At 38.8% G+C, this 27,455-nt stretch overlaps 1 protein-coding gene across 4 annotated transcripts in view; it reads right to left on the bottom strand.

Moving 5' to 3' along the window:
* The window catches only part of dachc (dachshund c), a 107,815-nt gene extending 94,778 nt beyond the window's left edge, over window positions 1–13,037 (bottom strand). For 3 of the 4 annotated variants that reach the window (XM_036564875.1, XM_036564876.1, XM_036564878.1), the window contains exon 1: window positions 12,345–13,037. In XM_036564875.1, the coding sequence (XP_036420768.1) occupies window positions 12,345–12,844 (500 nt within the window). In that variant the 5' untranslated portion in view covers window positions 12,845–13,037. The remainder of the gene's footprint in view (window positions 1–12,344) is intronic. The other variant, XM_036564877.1, reaches the window with a different exon arrangement.
* Between the last annotated feature and the right edge of the window lie 14,418 nt (window positions 13,038–27,455).

The following is a 27,455-nucleotide window of genomic DNA, read 5'->3' as shown; positions in this document are numbered from 1 at the left end:
ACTGCAGTGACACTGACATTGTGGTGTGTTAGTGTGTGTTGTGCTGGTACAAGTGGATCAGACACAGCATCCACTTGTACACTGTGTCCACTCACTGTCCGCTCTGTTAGACACTCCTACCTAGGTCAGTCCACCTTGTAGACATAAGGTCAGAGACAGTAGCTCACTTGTTTCTGGACAGTTTGGTCGTGCTCTGGTCCTTCATCAGTGGTCACAGGACGTTGCCCACAGGACACTGTTGCCTGGATATTTTTCCTTGGTGGACTATTCTCAGTCCAGCAGTGACACTGAGGTGTTTAAAACTCCAGCAGTAATACATTGAGCTGTACTTATAGTTACTTACATATATAAGACATAGTATTAATATTATTACCTATAGCTACTTGCATATATGTAATATACATGTAATACATATGTTACAGTATCTTACATGTATATTACATACATGCAAGCAGCTAAAGATAATAATAATAATAATAATAATAATAATAATAATAATAATGTCTTCCATGTGTAATTAGTTATGAGTAATAAGAATATGTTCCATGTCCTATATCTAATTATAATATGTCCTATATGTCGCTGCTGTCGGAACAAAACCTAGTATCTCCTTTTTTTTCATTTTTCAGTTTTTGAAATAATTTGAAAATGCCTGTTGCCCTTTACATTGTGTCAAAATTTCATGATGAGTGGAGCAAAATAAATGGCCCAAAATTACTTAGAAAAAATTCTGTTTCCATTGACTTATATTAACAGTAGAGTATGTTTTTTCCTTCTCCTGTGAAGTTACCATTTTGGAGATACAGGGTTTTGTTCTGACAACAGCGATATATAGCTATCTATGTATTAACATGTGTTAATTATATGTCCCACATGTATAACAAATAAGTACCTATTTGAATTATTAATATATCTCAAACGTATTATACATATATGTTGTACCTATAAACGCTAATGTTTTAGGCACCTGACAAAATCATACTTGAAAAGCTACTGATCTGGGCAGTCTGCATTTATTTGATCTGGAAAACGCTAATATTAGAACTAATTCAAATAACATGAGTAAGTACCAGTTTTATTTCAATGTTTTTAATTTAACCATTTCCAAACCTCTCCTCGAGGAAGCTCAGTGTTATCTGTAGTTATCATCAAACATCTGGTTGGTCTAGTCTAGTCTTCATCAGGTTAAATCAGGAGTGCTGGTGATGGAATTTATCCATTCTCTGTGATGTCTGGAGGCATCGAGGATAAATCTAGCACTAAACTTTATTTTTCAAACCAGTACACAAGATATCAGCTACTTTTTTGAGAACAAGAAATACTTTACTGTGTTTATATTTATTTGTATTAATTCTAATATTATATAGTGTATTCACTCGCAAAAACAAACTTACTGCCAATGCATACTATATATATATATATATATATATATATATATATATAAAAACGTATGTACTCTATATATATTTCTGTGCCTTAATCTAATTGTAACCTTTTTTGTTTCTACTGTAGGTCAACCCTGTTTTTCAAACACGCACAGACATACGCACACACGCACACCCACACACACCCACACACACACACACACACACACACACTGTGTGACTAAGACATCAACTGTACCAAACCGTTGTTCTAGAACACGCTCCTGCTTTCTTCTCTAACGTAGCGTGCAGCTACAGGGCTATCGGGTGTCCGGCAGCTGCTCTGTCGCTTTCTGCTGGAGTCGCTGGGCTTAGAAAGATCAAAACAGACACACACACACACACACACACACACACACTGGGTGTCTCCTTCCACTGTGTCTATTCAGCAGCTGAACATAAACTCCAAGGCCATAAACTGTAATGTCTGATAGCGGTGGAATGGTGTAATGCCTGATGGAGAACACGCTTTGAAAGTTGTAATGACAATACAAGCCTGCAAAATGAAAGAAGAATGAGTTACATGTAAATCTACTTTCACACACACACACACACACAGGACCTTGGGTCATATAAATTCCCGTAAGTATTAAGTATGATAGCTTGTATATGTAATCTAAATATATACTAAATATATATTGGTGCTGCCAGAACAAATCATAAATTTACAGGAGAGGACAAAACATTTTTACCTTTGAATGGAAATTAATGAATGTAAAGCTTTCAAAATTATATATATATTATATATATATAATAATATATATATATATATAATAATATATATATATATATATATATATATATATATATATATATATATATATATATATGTATAGTACTATACACACGTTGTAGGAACTTTGGAAAATCTAAATTAAAAATGTGTTTATTTGCTCTGAAGATGATTACTATTAAAATAAATATGGGGTTGATGATGTGGCAATAAGTAGCGATTTTATGTCTGTCAATGTGTTTGTCTAACCATTTACAAACCCCTCTCATTTACAAACAAATCTATGGGATGTCTAGGGCAATCAGGAAAAATCTGAACTCACGATAAGTCAACTACACTACATGTTTATTTACATTAATCTAATGATTTTTCTATGGTGTTACCGAAATGCAATTTACCTATATGATCCTTTTTAACACTATGTTTAAACTCAGTAACCATAACAGAACACACAGACACACACAGACACACACAGACACACACAGACACACACAGACTCCACGAATGCAGTTAAGCTCCACAGAACCAAAAATCAAACCACGGTGACTGATGAAGGCTCATGTTACTTGAGTGGCGGACCTGAAGGTCAAGAGAAGAGAGACAGATATGCAGAAAGAGAGACAGAGAGAGAGAAAGAGAGAGAGAGAGAGAGAGAGAGAGATAGAAAGAGTGCGTGAGTGTGTGTGTGTGTCTGTTACAGACTGTAGCTTTCCGATGATGGACAGTTTAAGTCATTCTCTGGTCCTTCAATAGTGGTAAGTTTATGACCACAGAGTCTTTGGCTGAATATTTTTGGGTGGTGCTCGACTATCAGCCTGCGATATGGACGTGTGTGAAACCTCCAGCAACACTGCTGTGTCTGATACGTTTGTGCCAGCACCATCCACACTGTCATGACTCTACCATGACAGTGTTACTGCTGTGCTGAGAATGGGTAACAGCAGTCCTGTGGTCAGAAACTAACCAACAATGAATGAGGTAGAGAGGGGCTGACAAACCAAACATAACCATTGATGTGTTACTCTTTACAATATGACTACATAGCTTACATACTACACCTACAAGTTAGGTGTTTCTAGTAAAGTGGTCAGCGAGTGGAAGTGGAAGTAGAAGGTAGGTGTTTCTAATAAAGTGGCCAGTGAGCGGAAGTAGAATTTTATGTGTTTCTAGTAAAGTGGCCAGTGAGTTGACGTAGAAGGTACATGTTTCTAATAAAGTGGCCAGTGAGTGGAAGTATAAGGTACATGTTTCTAATAAAGTGGCCAGTGAGTGGAAGTAGAAGGTAGGTGTTTCTAAAAAAGTGGTCAGTGAGTGGACATAGAAGGTAGGTGTATCTAATAAAGTGGCCAGTAAGTGCAAGTACAAGGTAGGCGTTTCTAATAAAATGGCCAGTGAGTGCAAGTACAAGGTAGGCGCTTCTAATAAAATGGCCAGTGAGTGCATGTGGTCGTGATTTCTGAAAGAAACTGTGAAAGAAGCAACACATCCTTTAAACCCAAAGCCACTTTGGTCTTCTCCCCTGTGGCAGACAAGAATCTGCTGTCTAGGACACATAAATGTCCCATTTTCAGTCTCACTGAAGATTTTCAGTCTCTGGAGCTATTACACACACACACACACACACACACACATGGCTGCACAGGGAGAACTCTGATAGAGAGGTCACTTCACAAAGCTAATGAGGTGTGATGCATCACTCCACCATTTAAGACTTTCTGGAAGTCACTGCCTTTCTGAGAACAGGAAGAAAATAAATAAAAAAATAAATAAATGAAAACCGTCTGCTGAGCCCGAGCATGCGGCAGCAGAACAGTAAGCGAACATCACAGGCCCTTTTTTCTCTTTTACGGCTCAGGAGTTATAAAATCTGCTGAAAGCAAAATGTCTTTTATGGACATCCAAAACCTTTTTTGCGGCCAATGAATCTTTAATGGCGCCGGTGGGTCAGCGGAATAGAATATCATATCCCGAACAACACACGGCGGGCCGGGTAACGTTACGCTAGCGCGCAATGTAATATGCTAAGAGTGATGAATGACTAGAGACTCAAGAGAGCTCTGATCTGAGGTCAGCTTTGCTGCAGTGTTATAATGGTTAAAGGTATAGTTTGGCCAAAAGTCAAATGTACACAATTTTGCACTTACCTGAAATGTAGTAATCAGCCAAGTCTTTAGTTGTGTAGTTTGCACTGCAGCAATAACTAACAAAGGAAGCTAATTAATAGTTCGCATTGTTCCACAACAGTATACCTAAATCATCACACAATCACCTGAAAACATGTTGGCCTACCAAGGAATCTGAAACAGACTTCTGTGGTTTCTGACACTGTATGAAATGCTGTTATATTTGAATATATGTAGATATATACAGCATGTCATTTACATTCATCTTTTTCAGCAGGCCCCCTAGTGGCCATATTGCTGGCAGAATGGAAATCAACTCAATATCTTTTATTAGTATAAACAGGTAAAATATTATCCCCCATAACTCTGTTATCAGATTAACTATGACACTGTTGGATCTCTGTGTGTGAAACGTTGAGACTCTGTGTTGAGCTGCTAGAGAGCAATGAGGGGCGAAAGGGGAAGGATGAGAAAACCCTGCTTTGAAAACAACTGCCAGGATAAAAAAAGCATTTAGACACAACAAAGACATTCTTATAAAGGTTGACTTGCTTGCTCACCTACACTTTGCTTCCAGTATTGTAAATTATATTTCCCTCAAAATATAAAGAGTTTCACTGAAAAACCCGTTACAGACCACTTATAAGAAATTTCATCAATGCTATATTATGATTAATATCATTTTTATTGGAGAATTAAACATGTGTTCTCCTTTGTCTGTCCACTGTTCAAACATTCATTATATCCAAAATTGTTACAAATGGACATACAACATTTTGGAACGAAACTTTTCATATCGTCACTGTACACATGTATCTCTGTATTTTTGTTGATTTTTTTCTTCACCATTTGAACAAGCCAGCTGCCCTTTGCATTGTTTGAGAATTTCATGATGACTGGACCAATAGAAATGCTCTAAAATCACTTTTAATAAAGCCTCTTCACATTAACTTACATTAAAAGCAAAGAATGTTTTGCCCTCTCCTGTAAAGTTGCCATTTTGGAGCTGCTTGTTTTTCTTTGGACAGCAAAGATACAGTCCAACTGTTATTGAAGAAAAAAATGCATAGCTTAACTAAGGGACCTACAAAATCAGCAGAAATTGTTTTTTTATGGCTACTGTGAAACAGAGAAAAATGTGAAAAACTTGATGATGTGTGATGATTCCGCCATGCAGTTCAGACAATTGGGGGCTAAAGGCTTCCACTACTCATCAGCATTATTAGCCTTGTAGCTTCAGTACTAAACTAAAGAAACAAACTTCAGACACCAAACATGTCTCAGCTGCTTACATTTAGAGTAATGGGGGAAAACCGTAAATTAGATTTTTGGCTGAACTATCCCTTTAAGGTTGAGTATTAGTATGAAAGAGAGCTATAAGAATGATGAATGAGGAAGGCAGTCAGAGCGAGTCAGCATGAGGGGAATATAGATACAGTCAGCTGAAAAGAGAGACAGTAGAGTGGATTAACAGACAACAGCAGATTAAAACTGCACGCTGTGTCTTTTCATCATAGACAGAAAGCGCGAGTTTAATATGTATAATAAAGAACTGTTTACAGAGAGGAACAGTCAGAGTGTTAAAACAACTAACACTGAGGAGAGAGAGAGAGAGAGAGAAAGAGAAAGAGAGAGAGGCAGCATGAGATAGAGAGCGATAGAGAGAGAGACAGAGAAAGTATGAGAGAGAGGGGGAAAAAAGAAAGAGGGACAGATAAAAGGGAGGAAGAGTGAGAGAGAGAGAGGAAGAGACGGTGAGATAAGGATAGATAAAGAGAGACATGAAGAGCTATAAACACTGAAAGAATGTGATAAAGAGCGAGCAATATATAGAGAAAGAGAGATAATGAAAGACAGAGAGAGAGAAAGTGTGTGTAAGAGAGAAAGAGATAAAGACAGTGAGTGAATGAGAGAGCTAGAAAGACAGAGAGAGAGAAAGTGTGCGTGAGAGAGAAAGAGATAAAGAGAGTGAGTGAATGAGAGAGAGAGAAAGAAAAATAAATAGAGAGAGAGTGTGACAAAGAGATCAAGAGAGTGAGTGAATGAGAGAGAGAGAGAGAGAGAGAGAGAGAGAGAGAGAGAGAGAGAAAGACTTTTTATGATCTGAACTCTCTACAGTGTTTTCCTGTAAGTGCTGCTGTTTTCATTGTCTATTTTCAGTAAAGCTCTTGATGACTCTCTATGACACAATAAGATCAACCAAATCAGATCAACTTTGACTCAACATGACTCACTTCTGACTCGCATCAACACCAGCCTGCCCCTCCATACTCTACAAACTCCAGTGCCCAGTCTGGGGGGATTTCCATCTGATTTCTCTAACACTGATACAGTATCAGCATCATTTTGGGGAGTGAGAGAATACTCTAATGAGTTCAATTAAATAACTCCTTCAATTAAATCATATTCCTTCAATAATTCTTCAAAACACTTTGATGATTTAGAAATAGCATCTACATCGTACATCATCTACATCATCTGTTTATTTACACTGCTGATCTCCCATCACTGCTGTGTTTCTAACTACCTGGAAGATTTCAACCTCAATTACTTTCACAGAAACACTGCATTCTCCTGATTGGTTAATCCCCTTTCCCTCCATGACAGATGGTGGCCAATTAAATGTGATTAAACTGCTATGGATGAAACAGATACATTTGTTGTTGGGAGGTTAAATATGCACGACTCATTAATGATGATATCATTGATCAATTTGGAATGATCAATCACCTTGTGAAGTGTTGTTTGACATGCACATTGTAAACAATAATTTCAATTTTAATTTCCATTTCAATTGAATAAATTCAATATTTTAGATTTTATTGAAAATCAATTAATAAGATAAAAGAATGTAATATACCAGTTGCAGTTCTGTTAACTTACTATTCAATTTTAAAGGTGCAGTGTGTAAGATTTTGGGGGATCAGTAAGCAGAAATAGAATATAGTACACAAAAAAAGCTTAGAATGAACCCTTCATATTTCTATAGAAGAGGCCATTATGTTGCGCTGTTGTTTCTACAGTAGTCCAGAATGGACAACCAAACGCTGGCTCTAGAGCCCATATGTTAAATGCAAGGCACAATTCTACTTGGCCTGTGAAATTATTTGGATTTTCTATTAATATTAGCACATTTCACAATGCACTGTACTACAATCCCCAGCATGCACTGCAATGTAATGTGCGCACCCACCCTCCTCCTTCAACAGCAATCTACAGGCCAGCAGTTACACCTCAATTCTACCATACCAGTCATATCACCAAACACATTAGCAGCACTTCCGCTGCAGTTCAACCAATATAAACACTTACATTCATTATAAACGCTTATACTCAGCCTATATTTTGCTGTTGACGTTTTGGTGTATTTTGAATAAACACACACACTGTACCTTTAAGGCAACCAGGTTACTAACTTAATCAAATCCTATATCAAATCAAATCTTGTTTACAATGCAAATGGCATCTGCTGTGCTTTATATGGGCTACACCCCCCAGTGTACCTCATATCACTGAATCACATCCAAATAACTCCAGGTTGCAAATAGCCCACCACAAATGAAGTCATGTAGAAATACTATTGAAGTTAATTATATTTTTTTCAATGCTTTTCAATGCTTCAATGGAGCAACTCCAGTGATATTATCAAAAAATGTAACAAAAATATGATCTTTATCATTTGATTATGTCAGTGTAGACGAGAGTAATGTCTCTTTACCAACATATATTCAGAAATGAATCTGATGTAGTTTTGATTTGAAGTCACCATTAGCATAAACTAGAGGCACTAGCAATTTATTATTAGCTAACGTGCTAAAGCTGGTTAGGGGCCAGTTTTTTTCTCTTAGTTTACTGCCTGTAGAGAGCTACAGTCAGTTATCTACACAATTGTAACACTAGTATCGATGTTAGCTAAGTTGCCAAAAGCGTGGTAGAAATAATATCTAGCTAGCTAGATGGCTAAGGTACCTAGAGCACTGCTGTTGGTTACGTAGCTAAGGTCAGTGCTAGTTAATGATATGGTTGTTCAGATCATCTTTCCACGGTTAGCCTGCCTTTATGTATCGACACAAATCCTGACCCCTGACGGACACATACATATCTCTGTATTTCCCAGTGTGAAATTTTAAAATGGCTAAAAAATAAAATAAAAAACTAGAACTGGATTTGACAAAGAGCCACTGTGTGAGGATGATCTAATGGTTTAGCTGCGGTAAGTGATTCTGTCGTGTGATCTAGCACCAACTCTGCCAAAAAGAAACCAATGATAGCACCAATGAAAGGGGTAAACAGTGATGAATGATGCAAATAGACGGCATTTAAACCGCTCTGTCTGGTCGCTTTAACATTTTTTCTGCTCGTTGGGTCCCTATCAATCCTCATTAGGCATCCAGGGGCCCATGAACACGAGCTGGTTTGCATAATTTAATCATGAAGCAGTGATACACATTTCCAAACGCATTCGTAAAATTATCTTTTCATCCTCGGGGCGAGAAGGATTAATACGATTAGGGCCATAATTCAACATGGAGAGAAAAGGATAAGAAGAAAAAAAAAAAGAAATCAGGCAGAGAGCACCCTTTTTAAACTGCAGCTCAGGGCATTATGAAAAATTAATTAATTTCTGTGGAGAATCAATTTGCACTCATGACTGTATTAGACAGAGTGTTTTATCCTGTGCTGTTCACACTGAGTCCAATAACAAAAGTTACCGGACTTTAAGAAACACACAGCTGGAGGAGGAGGAGGAGGAGGGCTATAACACACACACAAACACGCTCGCACATACCAGCAGTGAGCCATGACTATTAGAGCTTGGACTTCAGTTCAGGCCATAAATGTCAAAACTCGGTCAAAAACACGGGAAAAACTCTGCTATGATGATGCTAATTAACGCTCGCCCCTATGGGAGTCTATGGGAGTTTATTAGCGCTCAGTTCACAGTGACTCCTTCAGTATAGAGCTTTGGCATAGAGCTGCTTTCTATTTACACCATCTGACTGAAACGCTCAGCCCTGCTGAAAACAGACTATTAGAACCATTCAAACTAAAATCTGAAGATTTTGCTTTTTTAATGGGAATTGGCTTTATGGTGACCATTAGATATCACTAGTTTCCTGTAGAACACCTTTAGATCCTATTGGGAAACCATCAAATGCATCTGGATTTAGTCCCAGAACCCCTGTTAAACCATTAGAGTCCTTTACACTGTGATATCAATGCATCAGGAAAACACAAAATACCATTACTGAGTATTGGACAGCACCAGGAACCAGCAGTGTGGTCAGGCTACCACTCGTATTCACAGTCAGTGAAGAAGGCCCAGAGTGACGTTTTCCTCACTAAATTCATCTTGCCTGGATCAAAACATGATTGGCTGATTCCTCTCTCACTTGCAGTACTTTCTCTGAGGACGGTCAGGGGTATGGGTCAGATTCAGATTCATGCCAATGGAGACCTCTTCTCACAGGACCAATGAGTTTAAACACAGCCGCGTATAAACAATGCTGATCTCACCGATGCTGAGTAACTGTATCATCATCACCATAAACTATTTAGTCTAGTGTAATCAGACGTGCGACTCCACACTGCTGATGAACTCACCACACAGCAGCGCTGATGATTATACAGAGAACAGAAACTTGCTGGGAAAGCTAATTAACAGTGTTTGTTAACCTCTCATGGTCAACTATGGTCAACTTTATGGTCAGTCTACTCTTCCCCATTTTACTTGATGTCTCACTGATGTTGACAGACTTATACTGCAATAAAAGATTGTGATTAAAGCTAAAAAAATTCATGCATTTTGTATTTCTTTACTACTTTTTTAAACAGGCAAACAAATGAACAGGAATATACTGCAGACTTCAGTTTTCATTTATTGTTAATCTGATCAAATTAATCAGTAATAAGTTTCCATAATGATGTGAACTGGGAATGCGTGTGCACACTCACTCAGGAACTATCACAGTGCACCCAACAATAAAGGCAGCATGGAGCAAGATTTTAAAGTTAAAGGAGACAAAGATAAGGTCTCTGAAAGTGTCGCCAGCAAGACTTTGGGTTTGACAGAGTTGATAAACGTATAATCTCTATATTCAATAGTTATTAGACTAGAGACAAAATAAAAAAGTGATACAACAACAATTTTTTTTTCAGTTTACTTGCTTTGGACAATCAACTATCTCGAAGTAATGTGTTTTATTAAACAAATGTGTGTTATCACTTTATTTCTGTGTACAGCAGTTAAATTAGTCATTCTTTGGCTGAGAAAAGATGAGCACACTCTTCTGAGCCATCAGCTGTGTCAAACACACACACACACACACACACACACACACACACACACACACACACACAAACTACAGACTCCTGAGCAAGTGGAGCAGCATATTAGGAACATTAGAGCTGATGAGCTGGAAATACAGAAAGAGCATCTCTCTCTCTCTCTCTCTCTCTCTCTCTCTCTCTCTCTCGTGCAGACAGAGTGGTGACTTCAGCTGCTAATTAATTCACTGTGTGTGCAGTGACAGAGTCATGGCTGCGAGTGCGTCAGCTCTCTGTCCAGTTATTGTGCTCAACTTTCTGCTGTGAAGTTTAAGCTGTTACAGATCACACAGACACAGGGTGACCCGAGTCAGGTGTCAGCAATGAAAACTCGAGTAGGTGTTAAGCTGCTGTTTCTTAATAACACTGATATAGACAATAAAACAGCATAATAAACCCGTCTCGCATAACTACGATCAATAGCCTCTTTACACAGACAGCAGCGGTCACTTTACCCACACTGCAGTGGTCACTTTACCCACACTGCAGTGGTGACTTTACCCAGACAGAAACAGTCACTTTATCCAAACTGCAATGGTGACTTTACCCAGACAGCAGTGGTCACTTTACCCCTCACACAGCTACGAAAAGCCAGAGCAGATAAAAGAAGTAACGTGAATAGAATTCGTAACAAATGTAAAGTTTGATATGAAATAAACTATGAATAATTACTGTAAAAACAAAACCCTAAATGTAAACAACACGCACACAAATTCAGGCTGCCTTTCTCCTTCGCACACACACACACCACACACACCACGCACACACACAGTGCACAAACTCGGCCAGTTTTCCTCTTTGCTATCATGAGAACTGCAGACCCTGAACACAAACAACATGGTGAACTGCAAACACAAACAGCACTGTAGACTTTAAACACACAACACTGTAAACTTTAAACACACAACACTGTAAACTTTAAACACAAAAAAACAGCACACACAAACAAAACTGTAAACTGCACATAAATAAAACTATAAACTATAACCACAAACACTGTAAACTTTATACACAAACACTGTAAACTTTTAAACACAAACAAAAATGTAAACTGAAAACTTTTAACATACAAAACTGTAATCTATAAACTTCAAACAAAAAACTGTCAATTTAAACTAGAAATACAAAACTGTAATTGATACATTTTAAACACAAACAGCACTGTAAACTATAAACACAAAACCTGTAAACATTTAAACACAAACATATTTGTAAATTGTAAACTATGAACACAAAGTATACACATGTTTAGGTTGCATTATCTCTCTTTCTCTCTCTCTCTTTCTTTCTCTATCTTTGCCTGTCTCTCTTACACGCTGTCCATTCTTTTCTCTCTCTCACTCTCCCATCTCTCCTCTCTTTCTTCTCTCACACATTCCCAATCTCTCTCTCACACACACTCTGTCTATCTCTCTCTTTCTCTACTAATCTCTCTCACACCCATAAATGGTACAAACTGGACCCGTTTTATTCTTCACTATGAAACAATATAAGCCATAAACACAGACATAACTCTAAACCAAGCACAACACATCATCTCTCTCACACAGCCCCACATAGTGGACCATGATTTCTCTTGATATAACTGTTTTTCTGTTTTGCTATGAGGCTGATATCCAGTAAAGCTATAAATCACAAAAAAACAAACATCACTGAAAACTCAAACTCAACCGCGACCAAAACAAGTCCAGCGAGACTCTGTTAATCAGCTCCGCATCCTGAGGAATGTGCTCTTACCTGGCGTTGGTGCAGTCATTGTAGAGGACCTCGAAGTCCTTCCTGGAGATGAGTTTGCAGCGGTTGACCCCTGGCTGGATGGCGCCCAGCCCGCGCAGCACGCGCACCTGCTCCACGTTGCACACCACCGGCGTGATCTCGAGCCTCTTCAGCTTGGTGTAGACGGTGTGCAGGCCGCCCACCAGGTGCTTGAGGAAGAGCTCGAAGGCTTGGGGCAGGCAGATGAGCTCCCTGCCGTTCACCGTGAACGAGGCCAGCTTGGCCCCGCGCACCTCCACCATGCGGCACTCGTTATTCTGAGGCGTGTTCTCCACCGGCGAGGGCGTGCAGTACGCGGGCTTCGCGCTCACTGCATCCGGGCTGGCCGACTGGAGCAAAGCCTCGGCGCGGAAAAGGCTCGGAACGGACGACGGAGAGAGCGTGGCGGGCGTTGAAACCGAGCTGGAGACCGAGATCGAGACCGGAGGCGCGGAAGGCAGCAATGGAACCGAAGTGGCCATAGCGTTATTATAGCCGTGGATGTGGTGGCGGTGGTAGAGATGAATTCGAGATCTAACCTCCGCGACCGAGAGAAATGATGGGTGATACGGATAGAGACGAAAGAAAGAAAAGATAAACGAAAGAAACGAGCGCGCAAGGAAAAGTGGTTTCGATATTTAAAAGTAAAAGCGCTGGCGGTGGTAAAGATGAATTAGCGAGATAACCGCCGCGAACGCGCGAGATGAAGAGTGATACGGATAGAGAAGGAGGAAAGAGAAGAAAAACGAAAGAAAGGAGCGCGCGAGGAGAGGCTGGTTTTGGGACCCAAAAGTAAATGTGGCGGCGGTGGTCGGGATTAGTTCAGGAGACAGGCGCCGCGACCGAGCGAGGTGAAGAGAGATAGAGACAGAGAAGAAAGAAAGAAGAAACGCACGAAAGAAAAAAGAAGGGGGGAGTAAAGAAGAGTTTTAAAGTGATGGTGGTGGAGCTTGTGGAGGTGGTAAAGATGAAAACGACAGTTATGCGCCGCAGCCGAGAGAACAGAAGAGTGCCACGAGCAGAGAGGAAAGAAAGAAAGAAGAAACGAAATAAAGAAGAGAAAACGAAAAGTGTTTCTTGGATTTAAACGTGAAAAAGACAATAAAAAGAAGCGCGAGCCGGATTGGCGAGAGAGTCACAGCATCGATCGATCAGTGAGCCGCGGTAGTGACAGCGGGAGTGAGTGAAGAACTGAAGGAGGACCGTGGAGCTCTGGCACGCTGAAAGCTGAGGAGGAGGAGCCGAGAGAAGAAGGAGAGAGTTTGGGAAAGATACGTTTTCGTAGCCCACCCGTATTCAGACAAGCCACGCCCCCCGCGCTACACTCAGTTCATTCACAGAGATGTTGGTATGAACAACTAGCCAATCGTAGCACTGAAGGCGGGGCACTACCAGCCAATCCAAGAGCACGAAGCGAAATAACTTAGTATCAGCCAATTGTATTGCATGAGGCGGGACATTATCTGCCAATCACAGCACTGGGGGCGTGGTTTTTCCAGAATGCGGGTGGGGAAAAATGAAACAAGGCGCCACAGCTCGCCCACGTGCGTTTTCCCCTCGAACCAATCACCGTTTCAGTGCTGAATAACAAAAGCAGCGAGTTACAAGTAAGTTTTACATACAAAGACATTAGAAATGAATTCCAAAGGAACAAATTAAACCTCCTTCTTAGACAGTTCATCATTAGAAACAGCGAGAAACACTGGCTGAGGAAGCCTCGAAGCAGTCTAAGCTACAAAAGCCAACTGTTGGATTAGAACATAAAAATACTGCACGGAAACACGTTAGTAAAGTGGGTTCAATAACGTGGCGTCACCTTTAAAGGGGAATTCCACCAATATTTCACATTCTCTGCATAATTTATGCATTTTACACTGATGTGTAAACAGACATTGAGACAGGTTTGATGTAAAATGGTTAATCATTGAGAAATGAACAAACTCTGATGGGAACCAGTGGCCCACAACGCAAATATAGTCATTTCATTCACTATCCAAAACCACCAGTCAACCCACACACACACACACACACACACGCACACACACACTGTCTAAGTCGCTTATCCTCCTGGGTCACAGGGTGTGCTGTAGCTCATCCCAGTGCTCATTGGGTGGAAGGCAGGAAACACCCTGGACAGGCTGCCAGTCCATCACAGGGCGGACATACACATTCATACCTATGTAATTTAGCATCTCCAGTTCCGCTGACAGCATGTCTTTGGACTGTGGGAGGAAACCCACACAGACACAGGGAGAACATGCAAACTCCACACAGAAAATATGGATGGATGGATGGATGGATGGATAGATGGATAAATGGATAGATGGATAGATAGATAGATAGATAGATAGATAGATAGATAGATAGATAGATAGATAGATCCTGAAGGAAATTTAGAAAACATCCTGGTCGCCCAGCTGGGGACTCAAACCCAGGCCCTTCTTGGGGCTCTAGAGCAGAGCATTTCACAGCAAACCACTCTGAATGACTTTTTACATCTTAATGTAAACTTTATGGGTAAAACTGGAGAAATATTGAAAAAATTGTGCAATTTAATTTAATTAATTAGAAGTGTTGTGATGAAGTAGCTTAAAGTAACTACAGAAATGAAAACTACAGAAGTGAAAATGAGTGCAGAAAAACTAGCACTCAGTTCAGTTTGGGTGACCATTTGACAGTGTTGAATTAGGGGTGGACAGTACAGCAGAAAAATAAGAAAAAGAAAAATAGAAAAAAAGAAACAGTAGTGGCACATTTAAAGGGCCCATTTCCTGCATATTTCTTACCATATTTTCCTCCTAAGATCCACTTATGATCTTTGTGTGGGTTTATGTATAATTAATTTTTACATAACCATTTCCATCTTCTCTTTATTCAATTGAATTAAACATGTTGTTTTTGTTACTGTGCCTGTAAGACTGATATATTTACATGAGCCTTGTTCTGATTGGCTGCACTATATAGTTTCTGGTTTAAAATATATTGTGTCCGGGCTGATACTCTCCTTGTAATTCCAGTGTGAATGGGTGGAGCTAAACTGCAGAATGGGTGGATTTAGGCTATTTGTGACATCCCAAAAACTGAGCTGTCTTTACAGCTTCGAATCACCTTGGGAGCCACAACATTTCATGTCCATTTTATTGAAGTAAAGTTTCACCATCTTGGCTGTAAATATGTCTCGGTATGTGCTAATGTCCTCATATAGGCTAAAGGTATAATATAAATGAAAATGCAGACTTACTTTGCTCTGCTTTAAGCTTTAGCTCAGCTTTAGCCTCTTTTCTCACATCTCCGGCAGGAAACTTTTCCTCAAAAGTAGAACCGTTTCTTGTAAAATGTCTCTCAATGTTAGATTTTTTTACAAGGCTGAAGTCAGTTTGTCATTTGCCGGCTTCTTGTTTGAATTTTCCTGTTCCACTTTAAGCGGTGCCTGACATACCAGAGCAGCTAATTATGTAGCTAACTGTTGCACCATTTAAGGTGGAACGGGAAAATTCAAACAAGAAGCTGACGAATGGAGTGATTATAAACGCAAATGAGTCAGTTCATCTCAAAACTATAGATGTTTGTCAAATCTTTCTCTTTGCCTTTTCATTAGCTACTAGCTAGGCGAGACTGTTGTCTGCGTTGCTATGGTGACCAAACTTCAGGGTTAAAGGATGAATTAGCAGATGTACATTAACTCCAGCGTTTAAGACCAGTTGTGGTTAAAACTGTGTTAGAATGATCAGCAGAGCTTTGTTTTACTGCAAAAAGAGGATTATTTTACTTTTACCTACAAATGCTGCTGGAGAGTCACAACAGAGCAGTAAAAGAGCTGTCTGTGGCCCTGGAGCTGCGTGTTGCCGAAACCCTGTACTGTTACAAACTCCTTTTTTATGGAAATGTTTTTTCCATGATACAGGGGCTTTAAAAACACTATTAAAAACCATGAATACAATTTTATACAGTGTTTACAGGTGCACTTCATAAACATTCTCATATTTCCCACCTCTAATGCAAATAAAGAACTGTCTTTTTGTTAGTTTAGGTGCTTGTTGGGTTTGATTATGAAATCATTTTTGGTCTTGCATGTAAGAGGTGGAGTGCTGTCACTGAAATAAATAAATTAATGAATAAATAAATAAATAAATAAATCCTGAATGAAATGAAACCCCCTCAATTGAGGGATGAGTCGATTCCTTTCCTCACAAATACTCGAGTGGAAATAAAAAGCGCTGTCATTCGAAAATAGTCACAACAAAGCACTGTACCCATAATAACTGTAGACGGCAGTGAGTAAACAGGACTAGTCACTACAACACTACAAACCTCTGCACGCTGGACCAATTAAAACATACGTTCGTTTGGGAAATGAGCCTCCGCTTCAATTCTTCATGTCATGGCCGGCAGACTAGACTGCGTTCGAGTGATTAATTCCCCGCGTGAGAACTTCTGATGAAACAATACTGAAAGCAATTTAAATAAAGCTCATTTAAATGTCAATTCTCATGGTTGGGGCTTTACTATAATTGGCTATTTAATTAAAACAATTTTCACAGTCATTAATACATCTCCAGCCTTGTAGTGCACTGACATATTTTAATTACATGGTATTAACAAAATTGATATGCTTTAGAAAGCATGGTGAAAATTTGAATAAGAAATGATTAAGGCAATTATACATCATCCCCTTATGGACATCAGAGGTATCAAAATATAATTGATGAACTTTGAGAAGAGAAGGATGGAGCGAACACGGGTTAAGGCAGCGCTTTTAATTAAGAGCCAGAGAAAGGTGCAAAGAAAACTTCATACGTACTGCTGATGGGAACTATATGCTTCTGTGACATTGTGAATTTGAACCGTCGGGCTCACATGTACAGATGAGAAGGTGTAGATTATAGTGCCACCTATTGGGACAGCTTTTAGGCTTTTAAATGGAGTCCATTAACTGAAATGTCAATAGCTGGTATATACAGAGGACTTACTTGTACTCATTACAGACTACTTAACCCTTTAAACCTGACGTCCTTTCATAAGAAGACACTCGTTTGGGTCAATATGCTACAAAACAGGCGAGCTCTATCTCAGCTATCCGATACTCATAACACTGAAAAAAGTGGTGCAAGTGACTTGATTCAAATTTGCACACTGTTCCCACATGAATACACATATCATGTTAACAGGGTACTTACTTTGTGCTGATGTAATATAGTTCATTTATGTGTAAATGATATATATATCATTTACACGAATGAATGGTGTTTACATATATATATATATATATATATATATATATATACTTACATATATATACATATATATATATATATATACATATATATACATATATATATATATATATATATATATGTAAAAAGGACAAAGGTTCACTGTAAAATTACAGTAAATTACTGGCTGCTACTTATTATGCAGCTTTAAGGCTTTAAAAAGTAAGTAAAGGAGGTTAACTTGACATTTTTAGCTCATTAACAGAAGAATAATTATGTTTTACATTTGCTTATTATTTTCAGTTCATTGTCTTAAAATTACACATTAAACCAGTTTACTTACTTTTTTAAGCTTTAAAGCTGCATTTTTTTACAGCGATACTAGTTGCATTACTTTTGAAGCATATTAATAATAAATGACTGTAAAATAGCGACTGTGTACTGCAACCTCCCACCCACATAGAACAAGGTTGTTGTGATGTAGCTGTATTCTGCTCTACAGAGTAATAAGCTGTAATTAAAATATATGATAAAAATGAAATAAATAAATAAAAATCCTAAAATATAGCATCACCTATATTTTTATAAAACAGCTGTAAAAGTGCTGCAACTCAGTGTCCAGTAATTTACTGTTAATGTACATATAAAAAAAAAGTTTTATTTTTTTATTTTTATAACTTTTGAAACATTTTTTACCAGTTCTATGTTCAAAGAGTAACATCAATGAATATATTTATTTATTCATGTGTTGCACTTTACATGCATTTGTCAAATATGTATTTTTAAAATGCAGCAACACATTTTAACGTGTTTTTTTAAGAAATCTGAGCCTGTAGGTTTCTCTACAATGAGCCATTTCACATCAAACCTCTCTGAATGTTTACATCTCAGCAACTGAATTATGCACTGAAGTTGAAAAACAAAATAGTGGAATGAAAATAAAACTCTGGTACATTAAGGTTAAGAATGTTTTTTGCCTCTTCACAAAGTTACAGTTTCAGAGATAGGAGATCTTATAACAACAGTACTGTAACTTTTTTTTGAAGAACAGTTTTATTTAACTGGCAGAGAGCATGTGAGCGCTGTGTTATTCGTAATGAAAAACAGTCCATCACTACATCATTTCATTCCCCAGTTGTTACAAACAGTGTCTCTGGAGGAAGAAAGCATTCATCTAAATTAATACTGTCAAAACCCCACCACACGCCGAGGCCCCTGATATCCAATACAATTAGCAGGAAGTCTCTTGTGTGCCCAATTTGAGCGCCACTTAAGCCCTGTCGCCTGGGTTTAGCGTCGCCGTGACATTTTACAACATTTTTCCTGCTGTCAGCGTCACTGTGTGTTCTTGGTGTATATAGGCAGAGACAGGATTCCATACAGCAGCTGGAAGTCATTCATTTTGGCGAGTGTTGGTGATTTACAGTGGTGCGACCATAAGCGATGTGATGTGGGTGGGACAAGCAACGAAGGCCTTGTACCAGTTCCTGCCTTTGTGGTCTTGTGGTTCTAATGTGTCAGCAAAAGCTTAAAGCAGGGGTGCCCAGGGGGACCAGGGGTAGACTAAAGACAAAAAAGACAAAACAATGTACAAATAAAGAGGATAGCTATTAAAATTGAGTTTATATATGTGTCATACAACTCCATTTTTCAGTTTTTGGCATTATTTGAAAATGCCTGTTTCCTTTCACATTGTGCATAAATTGCATGATGAATGGACCAACAGAAATGGCCCAAAATGACTTGGAAAAAATTCTGGTTCCATTGACTTAAATTAAAAGTAAAGTAGGTTTTTTGCTTCTCCTGTAAAGTTGTCATTCTGGTGATACAAGGTTTTGTTCAGACAGCAGCGATATATATATATATATATATATATAAGCTTTGCACTTCATTAACTTCCATTTAAAGGAATGCCCTGTAAATATATAATTTGTTCTTGAATAAAAGAGTTTGATATAGTATGTAAACATTGTTCAGATTTCAAAACGTACCATTCACTCCTCAGTCCGTAAAGTCCATATCTGGAAACTAAGCTGCAAAAACAGCCAATTTTGAAATGAATGTTTTTGTGACGTCACAAAAACCAACACAGTGTTTATCCAGGCTACAACAGTTTAGCCCCGCCCATTCAGACTGATGTTACAAGGAGCGTGTGTGCTTTTTGAATGAGGCACAATACAGGGAAGCCAATCAGAACAGAGCACATTTACATAGATCAGTCTTAAAGGCACAACAACAGCCTGTTCAGTTCTAAAGAATAAGAGAGGTTAGAAAACAGTAATGTGAATAATAAATTATGAAGTTTTTGTTATTAGTGGTCCTGAGGGGGGAAAATTACATACAAGAAAAATGTAGGAAATGAGCCCTTTAAAGGGACTCTGCTCAAAAAGAAACATTTAACCAGCTCTACATCACACCTATTGACCTCCAGTGATGCTGCAGTAGCCTATAGAGTGAGATTTTTCTGATTTAACATCTAGGAAAGCTCTGATTGCGTATCTCAATGGTAGGAGGACAAATTACATCTGCTTTGGGGCGAATACATGAGGGCAGGATATTATTTATTTATTTATTTATTTATTCATTGCTAGCTAGCTAATACAGAAGAAAGCAAGATGGTTAATGTTACTGCTAGTAACAATTAACATATTTTAGGCTGCAGTGCCCCTTTAAATGCAAAAATACTCGCTACATTTTTGCCATGTTATCTCTATCTCAATATAGCATAGCTTAAACCCCTACACCAGTAAAAGTATGGTTACTTCAGTTAACTAATGACTCCCATAGACGTTAAAGTGCCTTTCCAAAAAATAACTTGAGAAGCAGAACAAAAGAATCGGTCAAACGGAAACCAATGTTTCAAAGCAGCTGCATAATTAAATGGTTGAGATGTAAACAAAGTCAATCAGAATGGTTTGGTGTGAAATGTTCTGTTGTAGGAAACTTAGAGTCAAAATTGTTCACAGTGGTGGTGATAGGAACCAGACGTCTGAAGAGTTTTATGCCTCTAAAAGCTCTTTGTTGTTACACAAAATAGTTACAGATATACTGCCTGATGCCTGAGACATTGTTTTAGCTTACAATGTATATTTTTAAATATATTAAGGCTGGAGAGGTATATGCAGAACACAGTGAGGCAAAATGGCACTCAAAGAAAACATATTTTTCAAAGTCTTCACTATTTTGGTTGCATATTAGACTCTGAGCTCAGAAGACACGTGTAGCTGTATGTGTTGTAGACATTGTACATTCCTCTGGTACAGAGAGCATCTATCAGCATAGAAACTGAGTTTGTTAGGAGCTATTCTCCTCTTTTTTAGATCCATTTGGTCCAGCTGGTGGAAACTCAATGTTATGTAACTACTCTGAACAAAGTGTGTCAGTGTGTGAAATGTGTGCGAATTGGATTTTTGCCAACATTCTGTAAAGCTTGTCCAACCTGGCAACAGTTGCTATGAAAGAAGACATTAGTGGGCGGAGCTTGGACAGGTGAATGACACTGGTTAAAGTGTGAAAAGTGTCATTATCAATCAAACAGAAGGCTGAGGTTGTGTGAGTAGTGCCTGCGGAATGCTCTGACTCAGCCTCATTCAGCGCAGTGAAGGCAGTATCTCCTCACTGACGTCCCTGTCGGTGTTCCAGCTGGAGTTCATTCCCTGACCTTCTCCTCATCGACCGGACACCCTCCACTCTAATACAGAGAGAACATCTGCTATAACGTACATTCATTGAATGAACCACTGAGGCACAATCAATGAGAGAGCTGTGACTATATACAGAGAGAGAGAGAGAGAGAGAGACAGAGAGCAAGAGAGAGAGAGGGACAGAGAGAGATAGAAAAAATGAGAGACCGAGAAAGAGAGAGAGGAATGAGAGAGCTGTGACTATACATACACGGGGTGACCGGAAAGAGAGATTGAGAGAGGAAGAGAGTGACGAGAGAGAAAACAGTAAAAGGGACGAGAGAAAAGAGAAAGAGATTGAGAGAAAAAGAGGGGAAATGGACAAAAAGAGAGATAAAGAGACATATAGAGGGGAGAGAGAAAGAAAAATAGGCACAGAGGGATAGAAAGAGACAGAGTGAGACAAAAAGAGAAAGAAAACAAGAGGGAAAAGAGAGAGAGAGACACAGAGGGAGAGAGGGAAAGAGAGAGACAGAGAGATAGCGAGAAAGAATGAGAGACCGAGAAAGACACACACAGAGAGAGAGAGAGAGAGGGGGGGGGGATAGAAACAGAAGCGAGAGAAGAAAGAGGGAGAGAGAGTGATAAAGAGGGAGTGAGTGAACGCGAGAGATAAAGAGAAGAAGAAAATGAGAGACAGAGATAGAGAGAAAGAAACAGAAGATAGAGTGAGAGAAAAACAATAAAGAGGGAGAGAGAGAGAGATATAGCAAGAGAGAGAGAAAGAGAGAGAGAGAGAGAGAGAGAGAGAAAGAGAGAGAGATAGAGAGAGATAGAGAGAGAGAGACAAGGTTCTTAGTGCTTGATAAATGATAAGGCTGCAGTAAAACATGGTGATGAGTGAGAGACAGAGACGTGCGTCATCTACTGTACATTATATATACAGACTTGATCACAGAGTCCATAAAACGCATGTTTTATTCATAGCACTGCATCAATCCATTAGCTCACATTGACATTTCACTGAGAACTGTGTGCGCCATCGCTGCTCTCTAACACAATCAGCTCAACAAACTGATTAGCGTCATACAAACTGCATGCCTGCATATTCATGCATTTGCTGCAAACTGTGTCATACTTTTAGGTAACTTCAAACAGACCTATGTGGTTCCTAACACTGCATAAAGGTTCCTAAATGATTCTTGTCTTGGACCAGGGGGGTAATTTTCGTCAGTGTTTCTCAACCCTGGTCCTGGAGGCCCGCTGCCCTGCACTGTTTAGTGTTTTCTCTGCTCCCAACACACCTGATCCAACTAACCAGCTCATTAACAGCTCATTATTGAGTGAAAGTGGGTGCGTTAAAGCAGGAAAAGCATTAAAATGTGCAGGACAGTGGGCTTCCAGGACCAGGGTTGAGAAACACTGCACTAACCAACATCAGCAGGCCGTGGCTTACAAGCAGCAATTCAGACTGTGAAGACAAAGTACACCTACAATTACACTTATCATATCCAAACCTCATGCTGTATATGTCAGAATTAAGGCACAAAAACAAAGTTTTGTTTTAGTTTTGTTGGCATTTTTTCTTTCCATTGTATCCCTAAAGTTCTTAGTCTGATCTACATTTTCTGAAATCAGCTCATGCCTTCAACATGGTGGTGGTAGTATGAGGGAAGACTGACTGAGCGAGGGGGGAGAACTCTGAGAACTTGGGCTGGAGTTCTGGCAGCTTCTGCCTGTAGCTAGAAGGCCAGACCCCCTCATAGGTGTAGCAGGACTGATGCAGGACTGAGGAACAGGGAGGAGACGGGGCGGTGGTGGGGACTGCGAACACTTCATCATGGGAACAGAAGATGAGGATGTGAATTTATAGGGTGTTTGATTGGAAGAAGAAGGGGTTTCATGTATGTTCCTCTCCCCAAACTTCAGTTATAAGGTAACTACATCATAAATATTTTAGCAAAATACCCCAATAAATGATAATTATGAAGAAAAAAGAAAAACAGATAACTGTTATGACCTAAATCAACAAACATTCACAGTACAGGAAAAATGTTTAAAATGAGTCCGGGGCAGGTTAGTGCCTCTTTGTTGTTACTACTGTTACTAAACAAAACAACTAAATCTATTTTAGCTTTAATTAGAGTTTTGAACTATAATTAACATCTTTATACAATAAGAATAATAATAATTAATGCCTGACATCTCTTTTCCAACTAAGTTATGTACTTAGTTATGTCCAATCTGCACAACATTGACTATATTCTAGTAGACATTAGCAGCAAGGCAAGTACGTTAACCCTCCTGTTATCTTCAAATTTACTAACATCTTTTATGCTTGGGGTCAACTTGACCCCAGCTAATTAAACCTCCAGGAAATTTCAAAGTTCTGGTGGGAATTACGTTTTCCCCTCCTCTATGTGATGCGAACAGTCAGTGGTTCTCAGGTTGCTACAGGTGTGGTTATGTTCAGTTAGGGCCCTAAAGCAGAGGGAAGGTTTTTTTTTTTGAAGATTATAAAATTGCATGTTACAGTGACCTCAGTATAATCCAAAACATCCCAAACAAATGTGTGTAAAATGTTGATATTTCTTATGTTTTATGCAGCTAAAACAGTCAGCGGCCGAACCCACCCCAAAGAACACTGATACATTGAAAATATTGACAGGATTTTGAAAACATATCATCATGCCAATTTTATATTAACCTGCTTGTCCCCATTAAATTAGGAAAAGTCAAAAATATGAAGCAAAAAAAGTCAATCATATGTTTAGAGACATTAAACACTGAATGGGACAATAGGAAAGACAATAGGAGGGTTAAGGCCTTTGTGATTTGAATTCGGAGTGTTAGAAGAGGGAGAACATTAATCTCTGCAGTGCTGTGACCTGGAAGGAACCCAGTTTTACACTCCCGGTGTATAATCTTTACGTTACATTATGTGGAGGTCCTTTAAAAGCTAAAAAGTTCACAATCACACATCTCTTTTATTTTTTTTCTGTTAAGAAGCTTCCTCTGAAAGGTTGTTTAGGGAACCCAAAGTAATTGTTCAATAGCAAGAACCCTTTTTGGCACCATTATTTTTAATAGCATATGACAGGTTTGCAAAAATAGACAAAAATACATTACAAAGTAATAGCAGCCATCCTGAAGCATGAATTTTGTCTGTACTTTTGTCCAGTTTTATGGATAACAGTATGTCATCCAGCGTCAGAACTAAAGAAGTCAACTTCAGACACTAAACATGTCTTGGATGACTGACTACTTTTGGAATGAGGGGGTGAGCCGTGTAGATTTGATAGTAATTTGGTGTTTTACTGAAGTATCAATTCAGTAACGACCAACAAGTATCATTACATTTTCCATCAGACAAAGACAACATTATTTCTTTCTTTTCTTTCTATTCTTATTGTTTTATACCATTTGAAAACACCAGCCGATCTTTAAATTGTATGAATATTTCATGATAAATAAAATGGTCCGAATATACTTGGAATAAAACAGCTTGTGTCTCTTTACATTAAAGTTGAAATCCACAAATTTTTTCACATTTCATCATAATTAAATCACTGACATATAAACAAAGTCATTCAGAGTGGTTTGATATGAACTGGTTCACTGTAGAGAAAATTACGGACTCACATTTCTTTAGTGGTGGTGATAGAAACCAGGGGTCACAATCTCTACAACACAAATATAGCCATTTAATTTGTATCCTAAACCACCACTGGACCTACACCTACACGTCTTCAGAGGTTTATATGTAATGTTAATAATAATTTTGGTAAGTCTGAAAAAAATGTTTTGACTTACAGCACACTACATGTACATCTTTGCTATAAATGGGTTTCAAAAATGTGTTTTATCCCAAAATATTATCTCAAAACTATCGTTTAACAATGTCTCAGGCATCAGGTGGCATATTCAAAACCATTTCATTTAATAACTTTCTCTGAGGTCACTTTCATAGACATTTCATAGACATAGATGTCTGGTTCCTATCACCACCACTGTGAACATTTCTGACTCAGTAAGTTTCTTCTAGAGTGCAGCATTTCACACCAAACCACTCTGAATAGCTTTGTTTACATGTTAACGACTGAATTGTACCCCTTTAAAGTACATAAATGTTGAACTATTTTTAATCCTTCATAAAAGTTAGTGGAGATAAAGTTTTGTACAGCAGTGATGATATTGTGTTTGAATGGGCAGTGTAGAGGCCCTGCGATGGAGTTCTAATACTTTTCAATCACACTGATCTAGGACCTGTTTTTGACTTTCATGTCTCAATGGGTATGATTATTGGGATATATATGGTTCTGATCTTGCATCAGCCCTGTTACTGTGAAAAGCGTGATAAATACGAGTCCATGGTAATTTAATTCTCCTTGCCATGCGCACACCTCTACTGATGGATTAATCGTGCCATTTCCACAAAGGTCCTTCAGGAGAGGATGGAGTTTGCCGCGGTCACTGACGCTTAGTGCCATAACTCAAACTCTGCCAAAATGTCAGCGCTGCGTCGTCGCGGCAGGATGGATGTACGTTTTGGGCGGGCTGCTTTGAATGTGTCCTTCGCCGGATTAGAATGTATGGATTTTTTCAAAGGATGGGGAATTGCACAACTTAACTCTACAATAAGCACAAATTCGACTGTCAGAAGCAAGTCACAGATCGATCCTGGCGTATGTGTTGGTTATTGGAATGATCTGAAGTTGAGGAGAGTGCAACACATTTTGTTTTTTGCTGAATAGTTTTAAAAGTATTTGAGCAACGGTCATACCTTCTTTATACAAGCAACCTACACATCTCTGCTACAAATGAAAATATAAACTTTGTCTTCAGCACCTGCTGTTTGTGAACAATTCAGCTGAACGTTACCGGAGTGCAAACATAACAACTAACCCCATTGATGGGATTAACTGTAACAGATGGAGCGGCTGGTTGTAACAGTTTCTAAAAAGTCTGATAAACTGATGCAAACACAATTAATACAGGTCTATGTTGTCTGACGAGCTTTCCAATCTAAATAGATAAAAATACACAGTTGTATGTAAAGGTTTGGCTGCCCCTGGTCAAATAACATGTATTGATGATTTTCTAAGTAAAAATAAGTCTACAGACACTTCTGCACATTTTAATGCACAATTAACTGGTTATTTACCAAATTTGACATACTAGGACAAAAATATAAAAAACTGCCAACAGAAACCTGAAAACAAAACATGCGTGAGAGAAACACTTTAGTTTACATTTTAAGTTAATAAGATTATTGTTTTATAGTGGAGCAGATATGCCTTTTTTACAGAGATTTCAGGCTCTCTCTCTCTCCTCGATGCATGGTCTCACCCGCTTGCTCTCAGGCTCTGGCACATCACTGTTTGCATGAGCGAAGACTTAAAACTTACGATAATATTAAACACGGTTGATTTTGTCTCAGCGTCAAGACGAGAAAAAGACTGATTTATGGCGGCCATCCTGACCACCTCACATTAAACGATCGAGACGACCCGAGCGCAACACAACTCTAGCAAGACTCTCATGATTTTATTCCGACATTGGAAATTTGTCTGCGACAGTGAAATCGCTTGAAAAGTTGGTGTAAGGCCAGCATTATGTAGAAATCTGTTCATTTGTTTACCTTTTTTTTTTAAACCAGTGCTAAGATAATGTTCCATGTATATCCGTTATCAGGGTTAGATCAGCATTATGATGGATTTTGATGTCATCTCTAATTTAAATACAGACATTAAGAGTTAAGCTCGTAACTGCCATCTAAGTAACATACTCTTTACTTTTTAGGTCTCAGGTTTTAAATAATTCCTTCTAGGCTTGAACTCGAAGCCTGTTACCTGGTTAACTTTCTGTTCACCTGCTCAGCCTCCTCTAGTGAAGGCAAAATATATCCAATTACAAAGATAATGTAAAATGGAAACCAGTTAAAAAGAGTCTGTTAGCACCAATTCTTCTAGTTGGATATCCTGGGCATGAATTTTAACAATTACAACTCAAGCAGTGATTGTGGAGCCACATTCACTGAATGTTGAGCTGTTCTTGCCGGACTTTCAGCTTCACTCGGCTGCCTGTTGTCTCAAGAAAGTCTCAAAGACATTTAATGGGACACAAAAACGAAAAGGTGCAGTGTGCAAGATTTAGTGGTATCTAGTGATGAGGTTGCACATTGCAACCAACTGAATACCCCTCCCTCACCCCTCACTTTCCAAGCATGTAGTAGAACTTACAGTGGCTTTTAGGTT

The sequence above is a fragment of the Colossoma macropomum genome, unplaced genomic scaffold, assembly GCF_904425465.1.
Source record: "Colossoma macropomum unplaced genomic scaffold, Colossoma_macropomum, whole genome shotgun sequence".
Lineage (NCBI taxonomy): Eukaryota > Metazoa > Chordata > Actinopteri > Characiformes > Serrasalmidae > Colossoma > Colossoma macropomum.
The sequence above is the reverse complement of the archived record's forward strand: the minus strand, read 5'-3'. Positions and strand labels throughout refer to the sequence as shown.